The sequence below is a fragment of the Oncorhynchus gorbuscha genome, linkage group LG16 (genome assembly GCF_021184085.1).
Source record: "Oncorhynchus gorbuscha isolate QuinsamMale2020 ecotype Even-year linkage group LG16, OgorEven_v1.0, whole genome shotgun sequence".
NCBI classification, from domain to species: Eukaryota; Metazoa; Chordata; class Actinopteri; order Salmoniformes; family Salmonidae; genus Oncorhynchus; species Oncorhynchus gorbuscha.
The window spans coordinates 57199232-57219005 of NC_060188.1; the positions used below are offsets into that span (position 1 = coordinate 57199232).

The 19774-nt window shown below is 41.0% G+C and overlaps 1 protein-coding gene and 1 pseudogene across 2 annotated transcripts; one reads left to right on the forward strand and one right to left on the reverse strand.

The window, feature by feature from the left end:
* The first annotated feature begins 2673 nt into the window (after positions 1-2673).
* Positions 2674-8328, forward strand: LOC123998620 (linker for activation of T-cells family member 2-like). Of its 2 annotated transcripts, XM_046303654.1 has the most exons (12): positions 2674-2790; positions 4018-4122; positions 4349-4391; positions 4660-4703; positions 4909-4954; positions 5437-5453; positions 6108-6149; positions 6318-6348; positions 6461-6534; positions 7092-7148; positions 7307-7375; positions 7513-8328. In XM_046303654.1, the coding sequence occupies exons 2-12, from the start codon at positions 4020-4022 to the stop codon at positions 7542-7544; spliced, it is 558 nt and encodes a 185-aa protein (XP_046159610.1). In that variant the 5' UTR covers positions 2674-2790; positions 4018-4019; the 3' UTR covers positions 7545-8328. The 2 variants fall into 2 exon arrangements, with proteins under 2 accessions (XP_046159610.1, XP_046159611.1); XM_046303655.1 differs by lacking the exon at positions 7092-7148.
* A 149-nt stretch (positions 8329-8477) lies between these two features.
* On the reverse strand, positions 8478-19755 carry LOC123999774 (annotated as a pseudogene).
* Positions 19756-19774: the final 19 nt, after the last annotated feature.

Here is a 19774-nt window from a genome sequence, read left to right on the forward strand (position 1 = left end):
GACTATTGTAAATGGAAACGGCAGATTTTTAATGGTATATCGACATTGGAATACGGAGGCCCATTATCAGCAACCATCACTCATGTGTTCCAATGGCACGTTGTGTTAGCTAATCCAAGTTTATAATTTTAAAAGGCTAATTGATTATTCCATGCGAGAAATTGCCAAGAAACTGAAGTTCTCGTACAGCGCTGTGTACAACTCCCTTCACAGAATGGCGCAAACTGGCGCTAACCAGAATAGAAAGAGGAGTGGGAGGCCCAAGTGCACAACTGAGCAAGGGGACAAGTACATTAGTGTCTAGTTTGAGAAACAGACGCCTCCACAAGTCCTCAACTGGAAGCTTCATTAAATAGTACCCACAAAACGCCAGTCTCAATGTCAAGAGCGAAGAAGCAACTCCGGGATGCTGGCCTTATAGGTCCTAGTTGCAAAGAAAAAGCCATATCTCAGACAGGCCAATAGAAATATAGGTTAAGATGGGCAAAATAACACAGACACTGGACAGAGGAACTCTGCCTAGAAGGCCAGCATCCCAGAGTCGCCTCTTCACTGTTGATGTTGAGACTGGTGTTTTGCGAGTAACGGTTTACTCAAGTAGTATTTTACTGGGTGACTTTCACTTTTACTTGAGTCATTTTGTATTATACAAAGGTATGTGGACAACCCTTCAAATGAGTGGATTCGGCTATCTCAGCCACATCCGTTACTGACAGGTGTATACAATTTGAGCCCACAGCCATGCAATATCCATAGACAAATATTGGAAGAAGAATGGCCTTACTGAAGAGCTCAGTGACTTTCAACGTGGCACTGTCATAGGATGCCACCTTTCCAACAAGTCAGTTCGTCAAATATCTTCCCTGCTAGAGCTGCCCCAGTCAACTGTAAGTGCTGCTATTGTGACGTGGTAAAGTCTAGGAGCAACAAAGGCTCAGCCGCAAAGTGTTAGGCCACACAAGCTCAGATAACGACAGACAAGTGCTGAAGCACAAAGCGCATAGAAATCATCTGTCCTTGGTTGCAACATTTACTACCAAGTTCCAAACTGCTTCTGGAAGCAACGTCATCGTTGGGAGCTTCATGAAATTAGTTTCCATGGCCGAGCAGCCGCTCACAAGCCTAAGATCACCATGTGCAATGCCAAATGTCGGCTGGAGTGGTGTAAAGCTCGCCACCATTGGACTCTGGAGTAGTGGTTCTGCTAGTCACATTCTGTTAAAGATCCCCAAAGCACACACATCCCTGGGTTGCTCGTCTTTTCAGTTCGCCGCAGCTCGCAACTGGAATGCCCTACAACAAACACTCAAACTGGACAGTTTTATCTCAATCTCTTTATTCAAAGACTCAATCATCATCATCGACACTTACAGACAGTTGTGGCTGCTTTGCGTGATGTATTGTTCTCTCTACCTTCTTGCCATTTGTGCTGTTGTCTGTGCCCAATAATGTTTGTACCCTGTTTTGTGATGCTACCATGTTGTGTTGCTGCCATGTTGTGTTGCTGCCATGTGTTGTCATGTTGTATTGCTTCCATGCTATGTTGTCTTAGGTCTCTATTTAGTGTTGGGTTGTCTCTCTTTTCGTGATGTGTGTTTTGTCCTATAGTTTTATTTGATTTATTTATATTTTTAATCCAATCCCCCAACCCCACAAGAGGCCTTTTGCCTTTGGTAGGCCGTCATTGTAAATACGATTTGTTCTTAACTGACTTGCCTAGTTAAATAAAGGTTCAATTTTAAAAAATTAAGTGGGGGGCACAAAAGCCAGGTCCATACAGAAATGGTGGAAACACTGTACTGCTGGCAACCATGTCATTGTGCATGCACCCAGCCCACCACAGAAGTCGCTAGAGTGTGATGGGACAAGGACATCCCTGCTGGTCAAACCCTCCCCTAATCTGGACGACGCTGGGCCAACTGTGCACCGCCCCCATGGGTCTCCTGGTTGCAGCCGGCTGCGGCAGAGCAGTGCCTTAGACCACTGCGCCACTCGGGAGGCCTTGACTTTTAGTCTTACCCTGTGATGTCACAGAGAAGCCGTTTTAGGAATTTTCTTCTTATCTTTTTAAAACACAGATCACAGAAATGGGCTGTTTTCACATATGTAAACACTGGTTTGGTACTGGAGACAATAATGAGGTTATGGGGTTAAAAAGTGGCAGAATTGCCTTTTAATTAAGAAAGAGCCAGGGCAGAATTTCCCGAACTTATTGGAGTAGGTATAGCCTATGCCAGCTGGCTTACACCTATGTAATAATAACCTAATGACATTATAACGGCATCCATTTGGAAACATTTCTCTTTATAAAATGATGTTTTCTCCACAGACTTCTTCATACGCTACAGCAACAGGGGTTTCTCATGCTGTATGGCATTGTATAGTGTTTTTCGTTCCTGGTCCCGGAAGGCCACACAAGAGCACCTGCAATGTGAGGACCCCCTTGGATCAGTATTGAAGAACACTGAAATATGTTTACAATTACAACAAAGCAAATTACAAAGTCCATTTAAAAACCATGTTCTTTTGTGCATGGGAACTGTCCCTAAAGCAGCCACTGAAAGGTGTAATTTCATGCACCCTTGTTAAACCACAGTGATGTAGGGAACCTTTTAGAGGTGGTCCACTAGACTCTCCGTCCGGCCCGCGGATCGAGGCGGATGTGGTAAGGAGTTCAGTTAGAAACAGGAAGCTCTTTCTGCTCTCCCCCTTCACAGCTCTGTTACAGTAACCTGTCTGTAAGTGGAGCTGTCAGTGAGATGGTGGTGGCCTGAAGAGGCTTTACTAAAGGTGAGAACAACACAATACATGTATTTCTATTGTCTCATGTTCAAGAGTGTAGGAGCAGCTTGGTTGGGGATAGATAGACTATTTGAAGAGGTTCAATTTCAGAGACGCATCCATGTTGTGTTATTGTCATCCTCATACCAAGGTGAAGACTTAATTGGAATTATATTGGCTTTCAATAATGTACCACTTCAGGAGTCTGCTTTGAAATGTCAAAAAGATTATCCAGCAAACATGGATTCCCCTTGTTCAGTCCGACAATTTATTTGGCATGATGAAGTTCAGCTGAGTGTGTAAAAAATGATGCTACGGTTTGAGTTTGATGCTCAGGTTTTTTACAATTAAAACAATGTAACTAATGCTGTTGAACTGTATACTCATATATATTTCAAATCTCTTCTATTTGGTATATCAATTATAGACCATTCATTAATACTTTATTAGTCTTTATTAGTATTAGTGATGTAGATCATAGTCACTATTTTGTTCAAGGTAAATAAACAGACAAAATGTATTCCTAAGTGTATTGTTAAGTTTGATCAATACCACATGTTAAACCTCTACCCTATCTCTATGCATTTGGCTTTTATCTACCTTTAATCACAAAATCAGTTATCATTTGCCCTAACCAAACTTTGTTTTATAAAAGCGAAAGTGTTCTTATCTTCTGATGCAGATACTGTATCCCTGAACCAACAGGGGTATTCAATACGATACCAACATCATTTTTCTTTGGACGTTTCAAGTTAATATCATAAGAACATGTCACTCCTCACTGAGTGGGATCAAGGCATTACACAATTGTGTTGGCTATAGCGCTGTGATGACCACACACATCCTGTGGGTAGCTGTGGGCTCAGGTTGTTTACAGGAACACATGACCAATTTCTACCAAGTGAGGGGTTTATTTCCAACAGTTTAGTCTTTCTTTCCACTTAGTTTTGGTGCCTATAGAGATGATATGTAAGTAATCATTACACCCTTGGTCAGTATCTAATGAACTTGAGGTCTTTTCATGACAACATTGGGTGAGCAGGAGATTTGTACTGTTACAGCTGAATACGGAACAAGTTTGGCCAACACCTGTCAAAGAGAGAAGTTATTTTTAGTAAAAGTGAAAAACAGCAGTAAGCAACTATTCTTGGTGAATTAATTATACAGAAGAAAACTATGGAGGATAAAATTAGATCATTCCAAAGGCAAATGCATTGTTGTTTAATTTTCCCATAGGCATGATAGCCATCTTCAGCCTACAAGGAGCTGTCTTGGCCATGGTGTCTGCGGCATCTCTCAGTGTCTTCTCTGCTTTCTGTCTGTGGTGCAGGAGGAAAACCAGTGAGTGGCACTGCATTACAAATTATGACATTTATTACGTATTTACTAGGCTACATGTCCCACTAATCAACCTGTAAATCTATTCCAATATCATGAAATCTTAAAGTAAAAATATATTTTTCACGTAGCACTAAAGCTAAATTAAAATACTTAGTGAAATCATTTTCCAAATCAATCCGTAGTGTGGGCCATTCAATTAAAGTCTTCCTCTTTTCCTTGTCTGTAGAAATAATACATGAAGAGAATCAAATTTATGACCCTCAAATATTGTAAGTATAACATTAACATAGATATTAAATAACTGATGCACTGTAAGACCAGGCATGATCTAATCGATATAGTGAAGATTATTATAGATAAATAGCATAATACCCTATGTAATTCCTAATGTACAACTGAAATGTTCTATAGTTCATAAAATAGCCGTTTCTATCTTAACATAATTTTTTATACACTCATGCTGTAAAACAATTTAACCTCACTATTGGCTCCTATATGACAACATCATTTTTCATCACGTAACTCTGCCCAACTCAGCCAACGCGAAGGAAGCAGATTTGCAGTAATGAGATCTAAAACAGGTAAAATGACATTGTGATTCATCATACCCTTTGGGGCAGATTCCCAGACAGAACAAGCCTTATTCTACTTAAATTAATACAGAATAAAAAAATATCTAAAAGGATTTCACAAGTGGCTTCATTTTTGTGAATTCCCTTCTCATAGTGAATGACTGAATGCATCTATTTAATATGGTGATGGTTGTTATGGCTTGGTTTTTTTTAGTCACACGACCCAACCAGATTATAAGAGAGCTGCCTCCAACACCAGTGTAAGTAAACTACTCATACATTTAGGTATTATGCCCGTCATGCTCTTGTCTTGTTCCAACATGACAGCTGAAATTACATTTTTTTAGTTCCTTAAAACGGGATGGGTAACAAAATATATACTTGTTTTAATATTTTACACACACGAACAAGAGTTTCTACAGTTGGAGAAAATCTAAAAGAACATTGGAGTTTAGTTTTTAGCTTCCAGCTCACACCTGTTGGTTGTCATGTGTGATGTAATGACCACAGACCCACTGGGCACACACTGGTTGAATCAACGTTGTTTCCACTAATTACAACAACATTACGTTGAACCAACGTGGAATAGACGTTGAATTGACGCCTATGCACATATTGGCTATGGTCTGTATTTACCTTAGGTGGCCCCTCAGCACTTTATCTTTGTCTCTAGATATGCTAATAACAGACAGCAGATATGCAACACTCACAATAAATACTTTCAATGTAATTTATTTTACAGGGAACAAACACCACAAGGTAGGTTTTATTTCATTCTTAATGTCCAGCAGACCTTCTCATTCACTTACATGGGGTCAGTGCCTAAAGAGTCTGTTGATAAAGGTTATAAACAAAACTGAACCAACTGGACCCTGAATTTGAACAGATTACAAACATTACAGATATTTCAACATACAGGTAACTGCCAAAAAAAGGAAACACCAACATAAAGTGTCTTAATAGGGCGTTGGGCCCCCAGGAGCCAGATCAGCTTCAATGCACCTTGTCATAGACACAAGTGTCAGGAACTGATTGGAGGGATGCGACACTATTCTTCCACAAGAAATTCCATAATTTGGTGTGTTGTTGACGGTGGTGGAAAACGCTGTCTCAGGCCCCGCTCCAGAATCTCCCATAAGTGTTTGATTGGGTTGAGATCTGGTCACTGATGGCATATGGTTTACATCATTTTCATGCATTGCTCATCAAACCATTCAGTGACCACTCATGCCCTGTGGATGGGGGCATTGTCATCCTATGGGGGCATAGCCATGATAGCTAAAATAATGGGATGTTAATTGCTTAATTAACTTTGGAAGCACCTGCTTTCAATATACTTTGTATCCCTCATTTACTCGTGTTTCCATTATTTTGTTAGTTACCTGAAGGTGTTGTATGTGTGTATCTTTACAGTTGTGAATGAGGAGCAAGCGAAGTATCAAAATGTTGCAACAGGTAAATATTAACTGTTAGTAATTGTATTAGGTATATATGAATGCCCAACGTTTCCATTTTGGAAACACAGACCTTTCAATGTGGAAACAGTATCACTAATTCACTACAGTTTTATCCTGCACCAAATTCCTCAGCACTAACTAAGACTTTTCAATTGTGTTATATTAGCTCAGATGGGAAGTGTTGAACCAACATATGTGTAAGTATCTATCAATGCTTGGTTGCCATTTAAAACGTAATATTCTGTATAGTCTACTTACAATTAATCAGAATTTTAGTTTGTGAAACTATTGTGCTTATTGTTTTTACAGAGATCCAATCCCAGTGTTAGTGTACCAGAATGTTAATGAGAGTGCTAATGCAGACACCAGAGAATCAGAAACGGGTAAGTATGATTTATCCAGTGACGTGAATACAGTATGTCTATGGTTTTATCAGATGGAATAAAATAAAATAAAAACTGGGGCGGCAGGGTAGCCTAGTGGTTAGAGCGTTGGACTAGTAACCGGAAGGTTGCAAGTTCAAACCCCTGACAAGGTACGAATCTGTCATTCTGCCCCTGAACAGGCAGTTAACCCACTGTTCCTAGGCCGTCATTGAAAATAAGAATTTGTTCTTAACTGACTTGCCTAGTTAAATAAAGGTTAAAGAAAAGAAAGATGGGAGGCACCACCATTGATACATTTTGTAGAGACCGTTACTGTAGGGTGAAATCTTCTCAGATAATGTAATCTGCTGCTGTTGAAAGTAATGTCAAGCTTCAGCTCAAACCACAACCATCAAAAAGTACAGGCGACACAGCACATGGCAGTCTACATGCAGTAACACAATCTAACATCCTCTCAAGACAAGTTTGATCATTTATTCGTATGTGTTCGGATTGTCACTTGCCTTATTTGGATGTCAGAAATATCATTTGATAAAGATATTTCTACTTTCTAGATGGTGATCAATATGAGAATGTTTTTCCATCTATTGATACAATCAGCCGGGGCTCCGGTATGTACTTTAGAATGACTAAATGTAGGCCTATCCCTCCTTTGAAATTAGCCATATTTATGAAGATCATGTTTTTTTAGCAAAGTTCATTATCCATTTGGAGTAGATTTCATATATTTTATGTTGAACTAAGATTATTTCCCACCACCTCACAACAGATGGCTCAGATTACGAGAACTCTGAATTCCTGGAGCAAGTGAAGATGGGGTTAGAACCATTAGAGGATGGTAAGTCACCATAGTGCATTATAACGAAGACAACACTTCTGCTATGAATGTAGGATGAATGCACTCATTTTAAGTTGCTATGGATAAATTACTACAATGTAATGAACTAAGACTTGAGACTTCTAATTTCGTCACAGATGAACCGGATTACGTGAACGACACTGACTGATATGGAATCTACATGCTCTACGAGTAGATATCTATGGGAATGGACTTCTCTCTCTTTGTTGAGCTGCTTGAATAAATTATAATGATACGTATGTCAATGTGCTATACCAGAGCAATGCCATTTTAGGGTTAATGCCCAAAGTTGTAATACTTCATCAGGAATTCCCTTGAGTCAAAAAATGTGAGGAACCATGTGCAGCAGGGATGGGCAACTGGCAGCCCATGGATCAATTTCCAAAACTCAGTGAGGGTCTCAGTTTACTGTTGAGAGAATAGTAGAATACACAAGGTGCACTTTTGAAATGTGCAGTTGTGCATCAGCGGTTATGTCAGCCACTCAATTAGCCCACGCCAGCAAAATTATTTTAGATTGGTAAATTAGACTAGCGGCCAGTTATCTAAACTTGTAATCATGTTCAAATTATGGGGCCACCATTGATCATCAGAGATCATATTAACTGCTGTTTGTCTCTACCCTATGGTACAATGTGTAGAATTACAGAAAATCCACTTAACTGCTGCTACTTTCCCCCCTGTTCAGAATGCATGTATGGATGGATGTGGGTATGCAGACCCGCGAGCCACTGTGGCCCCTTATGAGGAGTTCTGATTTGTGGCCCCCACCCCCATCAATGTTGCCCATCCCTGATGTACAGTATTTTTGATTGTTTGAGTATTACTGTAACTGTCACCATCTAGTGGTACAAAATGAATACGAGTCAGCTCCAAATGTAAAAGAAAAAAGATTGTCAATGTGTATTAATAAATACATCCTTACGACAAAACCTTTAAATGTACAACCTCTTTATAGACCAATGTGTTCTGTCAAGTAATAAAAAAACATAGATTCATTACAAGAAGTGATTTTCAATAGTATTTACATTAACATAAAATACAAAATGTATTTAACCCAGAAATGTTACATCAAACAACTCCCCAGGACTCTGAGTCAGTCATTTAAGGGTGTCACGCAGATTGGTGGAATAGGGTTGTGTTCATTAGGAACGAAAGGCAAGAAACTGCACTGAAACAGGGAAGGACAACCTGGGCATGCTCAATATGTAACTCTCTTATGTTTTCTGTTGCAAAATGTTTTGTTTTCGTAATGAACACAACCCAGGAGAGACAGTGCTGAGATGATGGGTGGGTGCGGTGTTAGCTGAGATCAGGGGCGGCCGTCTTGCTGCACAGTCGACCCAGGAGGCCTGCCATCTGCAGTAGGGAGTTCACGCCCTCCGCCACCTTCATGTGGGTGTATCCTATCTCCTGAGAAAAGGGACAATACCAAGTAAACAAGGAGAGCGATGCTGAGGCGAAGTGGATCAATACTATGGTGTGGCTTACTTTCCTATGCCAAGTTTGGCCCTTTTCTGCCATTTTGTTTCACCCAACCAAGATGAGGAAAACAACCAGAGATGTACATAATGTACAGTGAACAACACAAGTATTGGGACAGTGACACGTTTTGTTGGTTTTGGCTCTATACTCCATCACTTTGGATTTGAAATGATCCGAGGTTAAAGTGGAGTCTGTCTGCTTCAATTGTAGGGTATTTTCATCCATATTGGGTGAACCGTTTAGAAATTACAGCACTTTTTTTGTCCATAGTCCCCTCCATTTTAGGGGACAAATTCACTAGTAGTAAAAAGTTATGCATTTGGTCCCATATTCCTAGCATGCAATGACTACATCAAGCTAGTGACTCTCCAAATTTGTTGGATGCATTTGCAGTTTGGTTTGGTTGTGTTTCAGATTATTTCTATTGTAAATAAGAACAGAATGTTTCTAAACACTTCTACATTAATGTGGATGCTACCATTAATGTAGAAGTGTTTACCTTCTGGATAATCCTGAATTGTGAATGCTGAGTGATAAAAGCGAAATGGCATATATTATTATTATTATTATTATTATTACAAACGGATAATCCTGAATTGTGAATGCTGAGTGAGAAAGACGCACAAATTTCATACCCCCAAGACATGCTAACTTCTCACCATTACTAAAACAGGGGAGATTAGCATTTTTTTGAGTTCACTGTACAACTGCAAATGTTTTACCATGTCTCTTACCTTGATGAACTCCAACTTGAGATACTCGGACATCTGGAAAGTCTTACACACTCTGAAGATGTTGCCGATTATGTCCTCAGGGGAGTAACCCAGGGCCCACAGCTGCTCAATAATCTAAGGGAGAGGAACACATTAATATTAATCAGCTATATGGTCCTACTATATAATATAAACTGAGCAGTTATTGATCACTTTAATTAAGAACCATACTTAACGGCTAGAGAAATAAGGGTTATTCATCGAGAAGAATTTTATACACATTCTGTTTGGATTGTTATTGAAAAGTGGATCGCAATACCTTGTAAGCCTCATCAATGCTGGAATTGACAGTGTTCCAGCATGCTTTTCACCAACAATGGGTGTGGCTCATTGCACACCTGAACAAAAAACAACACATTTACTTGTCTTTCCTTTGAAACCCTACGCATTGTCAATTTTGCCTTCTAGAATGACAAAAAAAAGACAGGTTAGGTAACAGTACCTTGAACACATTTTCACTATTGATGTAGCCAAAAACCAGAATTTGTGGATTGTAGGTTATTCAACGCCTGATGATGATGAAAAATAAATAAAAAAGCTCAAGTTATTATAGTTTCTCATGTCTCAGCCAAACTTTAATTGGCCCCCCAAAAAGTACGGCCACTACGAGGAGCCATGGATCAGGGTTTCCGTGGCACAGGACAACGTGACCGGAAATATTTGAATTTACCAACCCATTAGGGTGTGTCCACCCACAGTGTTCAGAATGACAGAAATCACATTTACATTATGGTAATTCATCTTAACAGAACATGCAACTCCTGCAATGAAGCAGACAATAAAACATCCCTTTTTAAACACTTTCCAAAATGCAATTTGCAGGAAAACACCATTCTAAACAGTGCACCTGATGCAAGCGGTTCCATATGTTATAGAGATGAAAATCTCTGCTAGAAACTTAGAAAGAGGGGGACTCTAAAGATACAACAACTATGATGGGTTGTTAATATGACTACCGTACGATTGTGCCTTTGGGCTCCTGGACCACGAAAGAAAGTTATGAAAAGACAACGTGACTGGATGGGCTTGTGGAGGAAGGGGCAGAGCAACACGGAGGACCATCAGGACAGAGAAAAGACAACGTGACTGGATGGGCTTGTGGAGGAAGGGGCAGAGCAACACAGAGGACCATCAGGACAGAGAAAAGACAACGTGACTGGATGGGCTTGTGGAGGAAGGGGCAGAGCAACACGGAGGACCATCAGGACAGAGAAAAGACAACGTGACTGGATGGGCTCTGAGGAGGAAGGGGCAGAGCAACACAGAGGACCATCAGGACAGAGAAAAGACAACGTGACTGGATGGGCTTGTGGAGGAAGGGGCAGAGCAACACGGAGGACCATCAGGACAGAGAAAAGACAACGTGACTGGATGGGCTCTGTGGAAGGGGCAGAGCAACACGGAGGACCATTCGGACAGATAAAAGACAACGTGACCTTACACTTGGGTCCCTATTCAATACAATGGCATCATTGTATCGTACGGTTAGGACCCTCACCGATGATCTTGTCGGAGGCGGTGCACGCCAGAGCGAAGCGTGTGGTTTTAGAGTAGTTCATGGTCCCCCTCAAGGTCTGCTGGGCTCCGTCTGTCATGCTGGAGATAAAAGAACAGCCTTTACAGACACAGCCATTATAGGTACACTAGATCAGCTTAGCTGTCGTGACCCTCAGGGGGTCTTACCTGTCAGCCTCATCCAGGATGATGATCTTGTGTCTCCCTTTAGGGAGGGTGACTTTCTGCTGGGCAAACATCTTGATCTTGTTTCGAACTACATCGATGCCTCTGAGGAAGATGCATGACAATGTGGTGGTTTAGGCTTCACTTTCTAAAGCAACATGATTTTAACCCTAAATGCAACTCCTGGACTCACTGGTTGTGCAGTAAAAGGAAAGACTCCCCCATTTTTTTTATTTGTTATCGTATTTGTGCATCTCTATGTAAGAATGCTGTTCATCGACTATAGCTCAGCCTTCAACACCATAGTGCCCTCCAAGCTCATCACTAAACTTTGGGTCTGAAACTCGCCCTGTGCAACTGGGTCCTGGACTTCCTAACGGACAGGCCGGGCCCAAGTGGTGAAGGTAGGCAACAACACTTCCACCAAGCTGATCCTCAACACGGGGGCGCGTGCTCAGCCCTCTCCTATACTCCCTGACCACCCATGACTGCGTGGCTACACGCACGTCTCCAACTCAATCATCAAGTTTGCTGACAACATAACAGTGGTAGGCCTGCCTGATTACCAACCACCAGACAGCCTACAGGGAGGTGAGGGCCTTGGTGGAGTGGTGCCAGTGAAATAACCTCTCCCTCAACGACAACAAAAGGGACAGAGCTGAATGTGGACTGCAGGAGAAAGGAGAGGGCGGGGCCTCAGTGGAGAGGGTCAAAAGCTTAAAGTTCATCAGTGTGCACATCACTAACGACCTATAATGGTCTCTTTACACAGATAGTGTGGTGACGGCACAACAGCACCTATTCGGCTTGGCACCTAAGACCCTCGTGAACATCCTGTCTATCACCGCGGGCACCATCCGCAACTGCAGGGCTCTCAGAGGGGGTGCTCATCATGAGAGGACAAGACCTGGTGTCAGGCCAAGAAGATCATCAAGGACCTTAGCCACCCAAGTCAAAGCCTGTTCACCCCACTAGAAAGTAGAGCGACTACAGGTGACCGAGAGGTTGATAAACAGCTTCTAACTCCAGGCCATCAAATTGTTAAACAGTCACCACTAGCCAGCAGGTTAGAGACTGCAACCCTATGTACATAATCATTGAACACTGGTCACATTAATAATGTTTACATACTGTTCTACCCACTTTATTTGTATACTGTATTCTAGTCATGGCTCATCCTATATAACTATTGCTATGCACACACCTTTTCTATTCACATACTGTCCATACACACCATTCACATACATATACACCGAGTGCATAAAACATTAGGAACACGTTCCTAATATTGAGTTACACCCCCCTTTGCCCTCAGAACAGCCTCAATGTGTCAGGGCATGGACACTACAAGGCGTCAAAAGCGTTCCGCAGGGATGCTGGCCCATGTTAAACCCAATGCTTCCCACAGCTGGATGTCCTTTGGGTGGTGGACCATTCTTGATACACAGGGTTAACTGTTGAGTGTGAAAAACCCAGCAGTGTTGCAGTTCTTGACACACTCAAACCAGTGTTCCTGGCACCTACTACCGTACCCCATTGAAAGACACAGAAATATTTTGTCTTGCTCATTCACCCTCTGAATGGCACACACACACAATTCATGTCTCAATTGTCTTAAGGCTTAAAAATAATTATTTAACCCGTCTCCTCCCCTTCATCAACACTGATTGAAGTGGATTTATCAAGTGACATCAATAAGGGATCATAGCTTTCACAAGGTAAGTCTGTCATGGAAAGAACAGGTGTTCCTTAAGTTTAGTACACTCCGGAATCTAATTTCCTGCAATTCTATCCATTTTGCTATGGGGTTTTGTACTGTGTATTTATATACGGTATTCTCAACATAGCTCCTAATATTTCTACTACTGTACATTGCATTTTAGCTACAGCGTTTGTGCACACTGCATATTTATTGATATAGAGCAGATGTCAAGAATCCAGTATATCTACTGCTGTACATAATATTTCTACTATATCTTGTGTAAATTCATTTGGTGTAGATACGTGTAGTTTGCATTTGGATTACTGTTACAGTGCTATTTGGGTTGTTAATTGGATTCGTTTCTGACGTTTAAAAAAATACTTTTGGGATTATGTGTGTATCGTTTTCTATTGCTGGGTATTTGATTTTTTGATTCATACGATTTATTTAAATCCCACATGGGCTTACAAGACACTACTAGAACCAGTATTAGTACTACACTGTTGGAACTAGAAACAAGCATTTCACTGCATCTAAGAAACATCTGCAAATCTGTGTATGCAACCAATAAACTTTGATTTGACCTCGGAGCGATGTTCTATAGATTCCCGGGGTCATTTTATGGATTCACGTGTATCTAAGCTATTCAAGCAGCCAGAAATACAGCTAGTATAATGATGAAAAAAATGCAGCATACCGGCTGTATTTATGCCTGCTTGAACAGAGAATAGCTCAGATACACGTGAAAACATGAAATGACCCTGGGAATCTATAGAACACCACTCAGAGGTGCACAAATACAATATAACATTCAAAATGGGTGAATCTTTCCTTAAGTATGCCAGTGTGACATTTTTCATGACAGACATCACTTGCTCTCACCTGTCATTGGAAGCATTCAGTTCCAGGACAGAATCTTTCATGGCTGGGCCTAGAAGAGCTCGCACCAAACACAGAATAATAGTGGTCTTTCCTGTACCGGGGGGACCCTATAATAATGATACTTGTGTTTTAAAAAAAGGTCCCACATGAAAGACGGCATAACATTACTCTGCTGCACCAACATGTCACAGTATGTAATATCAAATTGTTATGATGAAAGAATGAATCGGGTCAGTCACTCACTGCAATAATGATGTTGGGTACATTTCCCTCTCTGGCAAACACCTATAAGAGAGAAGGGAACAAAAAAAATCATACAGTTAGCTATTATTTATCAAAAATTATTATTGAAACTTAAACTATTGAGGATACTTTACCTCCAATCTGCTAACAGTCTCCTCGTTGCCTACTATTTCATTCAACTTCAATGGTCTGTATTTTTCAACCCTGTGAGATATTCAGAACAAGCATAACTATCAGCAACTAGCTTGGATGGCAACTTTGCGAGTCTGTTGGGACTCAATTCATTGCCACCAAAGCTAATCAACAAGCAATTCAAAGTGATTTACCCAATTACTTGGACTAGTAGCACTAGCTGTTGCTCCAATGAGATGCTTAGAACGTAACATTACATAGCTAACGCTAGCTAGCTGGTTACTTTTTGAGAGGTATGCATAATGGCTGTTTTCATAGCTAATATTCATTTTAGTGCTATTAGCTAGCTAGCTACAATGCTAGGATCTTACGTGGTGGAACTAAGATTTGAAACGTGAAGCTAATCGATCCCTGTGGAGGGAGGAGCTGATTTTTTGTATATTACATTTTTTAAACGACTATAACATTTGTTGGCACCTTCAATTCTTGTACTTTCTCATATTTCAACACGGCTGCTCAGGCAAATTTGCGGAACTACTAAACTTGGAACCCGTCAGAACTCCCCTACATTCCCTTGTGATGAAGGCAGCCAATGGCCTGCTTCTATCGACAATGTTAGCTCGCTCCCAGGCTGAAATAAGATTTTTTTTTTTAATTCAGCTGCACTTGAAATATGCAGCATGCAAAACGAATTGTCTTGATCATATGAAGAGGTAACTCTTGTTGACGATTTAGCCAATTTAAGGAAAGCTAGTAAATGTTACAGACGAGCCAGCTACTGTAAATGTCAATTTGTGTTTCATTAGCTAACGCTCGTTCAGTGAATTTAAATGTTTAAATCGTGTTTTGGCATGATTATATGTCTCGTTTCAAGTAAACAGCTGCAGGCTTAAAGAAACATTCAATAATATACTTTGCATAGAAACACAAATAAAAGCATGTAGATAGATATGCGTGCCATGCATACTAGAATGGAGGTTTTAAAACGACAGCTGCATTTGCTTATTAGTCAATAAATATGGCATAGCCTACAAATATAGCATATATTGTAATACAAAAACACCTGAACCAGTTTGATTTCTAAACCAGATGAATTCTCAAATAGCAGCTGCCCAATACCATGGTGAGCCTGCATAATGTTGGATGCATTGGAATATAAGGCATGGAGCATGATAAACATTTACATTTAAGTCATTTAGCAGACGCTCTTATCCAGAGCGACTTACAAATTGTTGCATTCACCTTATGACAAGAGGCTGTAGGATTATATACTGTAAAAGCAGTTGTGAAATAAATGTTTGAGTTTCAAATACTAAATGTTCAGTGAAATGTGAGTATATTTAGATGGTTTAGATCAGGGTCACACAAACTTTGTCCTACCCCCCCATGCTTGTTTTTTTTTGTTGTTGCCCTAGCATTACACAGCTGATTCAAATAATCAAAGCTTGATGGTGAGTTGGTTATTTGAGTCAATCTAGCTGACTGATGTAGAGACATTTACATTTGAGTAATTTAGCATATGCTCTTATCCAGAACGACTTACAGGTGGCACTAAGGCACAGACCGTCTTCACCTAGTTGGCTCAGGGATTCGAAACAGGCAAATGCACGTGGTCTAAATGGTGACAGCAGGGCTAGTTCAAACTGCAGAAGGATGGTTCTCCTGACAGGTGAATTAATCAGCCCATTGTTGATCTCTGGGAGTAGGACACAGGAGAGCTGAATAGATCATAATGTAAGACAAGAATTCATGAAAGAAATCATCACAGCAAAGGTATGTAGTTTGTGAGCTTGAAAATGTCTTGACAGTCTGTTGAAAACATCTTGACAGTCTGAGTTAGGGTGCTCTGCAATCAACCTACTATTGACAAGGATAGTGTGGCATTTCTTATTTGTCAGAATGAAATGAGTGGGTCCTGCCTTGGTGACTGTAGTAGATTTACACTACTTGTCCTATAGGTTTTTGTAGTCTTCAATTATTACTTGGAATAAACTGAAAGCTAAAACACTCCTTGTCCCAGAATGACATGCTAGCTAGTGATTAATCTATCTGCTCCCGCTAGCTAGCAACACATCTGCTTGTTGTAACTAGCAAGCTAGCTACATTACTAAAAGGTTGCTGTGTTCTAAGTTGGGAGTCATTTTACAGCTTGCATTGATGGTATCACATTTCTATATCTATATTGATCAAAAATATAAAACGCAACAATATCAAAGATTTTACTGAGTTACAGTTCATATAAAAGGTGTCTGGCTAGACTGCAAACTCTCCTTCCAGACCCATATCAAACATCTCCAATCGAAAATCAAATCAAGAATCGGCTTTCTATTCCGCAACAAAGCCTCCTTCACTCACGCTGCCAAGCTTACCCTAGTAAAACTGACTATCCTACCGATCCTCGACTTTGGCGACGTCATCTACAAAATTGCTTCCAACACTCTACTCAGCAAACTGGATGCAGTTTATCACAGTGCCATCCGTTTTGTCACTAAAGCACCTTATACTACCCACCACTGCGACTTGTATGCTCTAGTCGGCTGGCCCTCGCTACATATTAGTCGCCAGACCCACTGGCTTCAGGTCATCTACAAGGGCATGCTAGGCAAAGCTCCGCCTTATCTCAGCTCACTGGTCACGATGGCAACACCCATCCGTAGCACGCGCTCCAGCAGGTGTATCTCACTGATCATCCCTAAAGCCAACACATCATTTGGCCGCCTTTCGTTCCAGTACTCTGCTGCCTGTGACTGGAACGAATTGCAAAAATCGCTGAAGTTGGAGACTTTTATCTCCCTCACCAACTTCAAACATCAGCTAGCTGAGCAGCTAACCGATCGCTGCAGCTGTACATAATCTATTGGTAAATAGCACACCCATTTTCACCTACCTCATCCCCATACTGTTTTTATTTATTTACTTTTCTGCTCTTTTGCACACCAATATCTCTACCTGTACATGATCATTTATCACTCCAGTGTTAATCTGCAATATTGTAATTATTCACCTACCTCCTCATGCCTTTTGCACACATTGTATATAGACTCCCCTTTTTTCTCTGTGTTATCGACTTATTAATTGTTTACTCCATGTGTAACTCTGTGTTGTCTGTTCACACTGCTATGCTTTATCTTGGCCAGGTCGCAGTTGCAAATGAGAACCTGTTCTCAACTAGCCTACCTGGTTAAATAAAGGTGAAATAAATAAAAAATATAAAAAAATGAGTCAATTGAAATAAAATAGGCCCTAATCTATGGATTTCATATGACTGGGAATACAGATATGGATCTGTTGGTGACAGATACCTTTAAAAAAAAGAAGGTAGGAACATGGCTCACAAAACCAGTTAGTATCTGGTGTGACCACCATTTGCCTCATGCAGCGCAACACATCTCCTTTGCATAGAGTTGATCAGCCTGTTGATTGTGGCCTGTGGAACACTGTCCCACTCTTCCATGGCTGTGCGAAGTTGCTGGATATTGGCGGGAACTGGAATATGCTGTCGTACACGTCGATCCAGAGCATCCCAACCATGCTCAATGGGTGACGTGTCTGGTGAGTATGCAGGCCATGGAAGAACTGGGACATTGTCAGCTTCCATACAGATCCTTGCGACAATCTTATTTCAGTCTGGGAGCGAGCTAGCATTGCAACATGGGGCCGTGCATTAACATGAAACATGAGGTGATGTATGAATGGCACGATAATGGGCCTCAGGATCTCTGTGCAATCAAATTGCTATCAATAAAATGAAATTGTGTTTGTTATCTGTAGCTTATGCCTGCCCATACCATAACCCCACCATGGGGCACTCTCTTCACAACGTTGACATCAGCAAACCGCTTGCCGACACGTCGTCGTACATGCTTGTCTGCCTTCTGCCCGGTACAGTTGAAACCTGGGATTCATCTGTGAAGAGCACACTTCTCCAGCGTGTCAGCGGCCATCGAAGGTGAGCATTTTCCCACTGAAGAAGGCGGTTAAGTCGCCTAACTGCAGTCAGGACGATGAGCTCCCCGAAGCGGTTTCTGACAGATTTAGCAGAAATTCTTCAGTTGAGCTTACCCAGTTTCATCAGCTGTCAGGGTGGCTAGTTTCAGACAATTTTTTTATTTGACCTTTATTTAACTAGGCAAGTCAGTTAAGAACAAATTCTTATTTTCAATGACGGCCTAGAAACAGTGGGTTAACTGCCTTGTTACTGCCTCCTACCTTCTCAGCTCGGGGATTTGATCTTGCAACCTTTCAGTTACTAGTCCAACGCTTTAACCACTAGGCTACCTGCCACCACAATACCACAGGTGAAGAAGCCAGATGTGGAGGTCCTGGGTTGGCGTGGTTACACATGGTCTGCGGTTGTGAGACCAGTTGTGGACATACTGACAAATTCTCTCAAACGACATTGGAGGTGGCTTATGGTAGAAAAATGAACATTCAATCCTCTGGCAACAGCTAGGGTGGACATTCCTACAGTCAGCATGGCAATTGCATGCTCCTTCAAACTTGAGACACCTGTGGCATTGTGCTGTGTGACAACTGCACATTTTAGAGTGGCTTTTATTGTCCCCAACACAAGGTGCACCTGTGTAATGATCATGCCGTTTAATCAGCTTCTTGATATGTCACCGGTCAGGTGGGTGGATTATTTTGAAAAAGGAGAAATAATAAAAGGGATGTAAACACATTTGTGCACAATATTTTAGAGAAATACGTTTTTTGTACATATGGAACATTTCTGGGATCTTTTATTTCAGCTCATGAAACAATTTACCAACAATTTACATGCTACGTTTATATTTGTGTTCAGTGTCAATAGTTAGATTACAAATAAATAAATGACTTCTCTGATAGCAGTTTCTCGAGATGCCACCAGCTGTCTACTACCTTCGATTTGGATAATGTCATTGGCAGACGTGATCAGCAGATAATACCGTGGATATTACACGAGTTTTGATTGGTTTACAGTTTAGTATTCGGTAGCGTTTGTCTGCCCAACTAGCGAACATAAATGTAAGTATTTTGAAAAAAAATGCAAGAATTTACATTGCCAACAAACAGATGTGTTCAGAAGAAATAAATATACACAATATGTAAAAAACAGCTCTTCCCTCGACACAGCTCGATCATCTCGAAAACGAAAGAAGCTAGCTTGATACGGCTCACCACCTATCTACTCAAATGATCCATTACCACTGCTAGCTAGCCATGATGAACTAACTAGCTTGTAAATCTTACCATGGCAGATCATATCCATTGCTATTTGAGTCCGCTAATAAATACAAAAATACTGCAACTAACTAGCTTGTAAACGTTACCATGGCAGCTCATATCCAATGCTAGACACTTTCGCAGTGGCCTCATATTTCTTCCATTGAACTTCTGTTTGAATTTGCTCAGAATCTGCCTCATTCATCGTCACGTCCATGTTTTCGGCTGCAGTTCTTCCCGCCACGGCAGGAACCAAACAACTGTCGCTAAACTGAC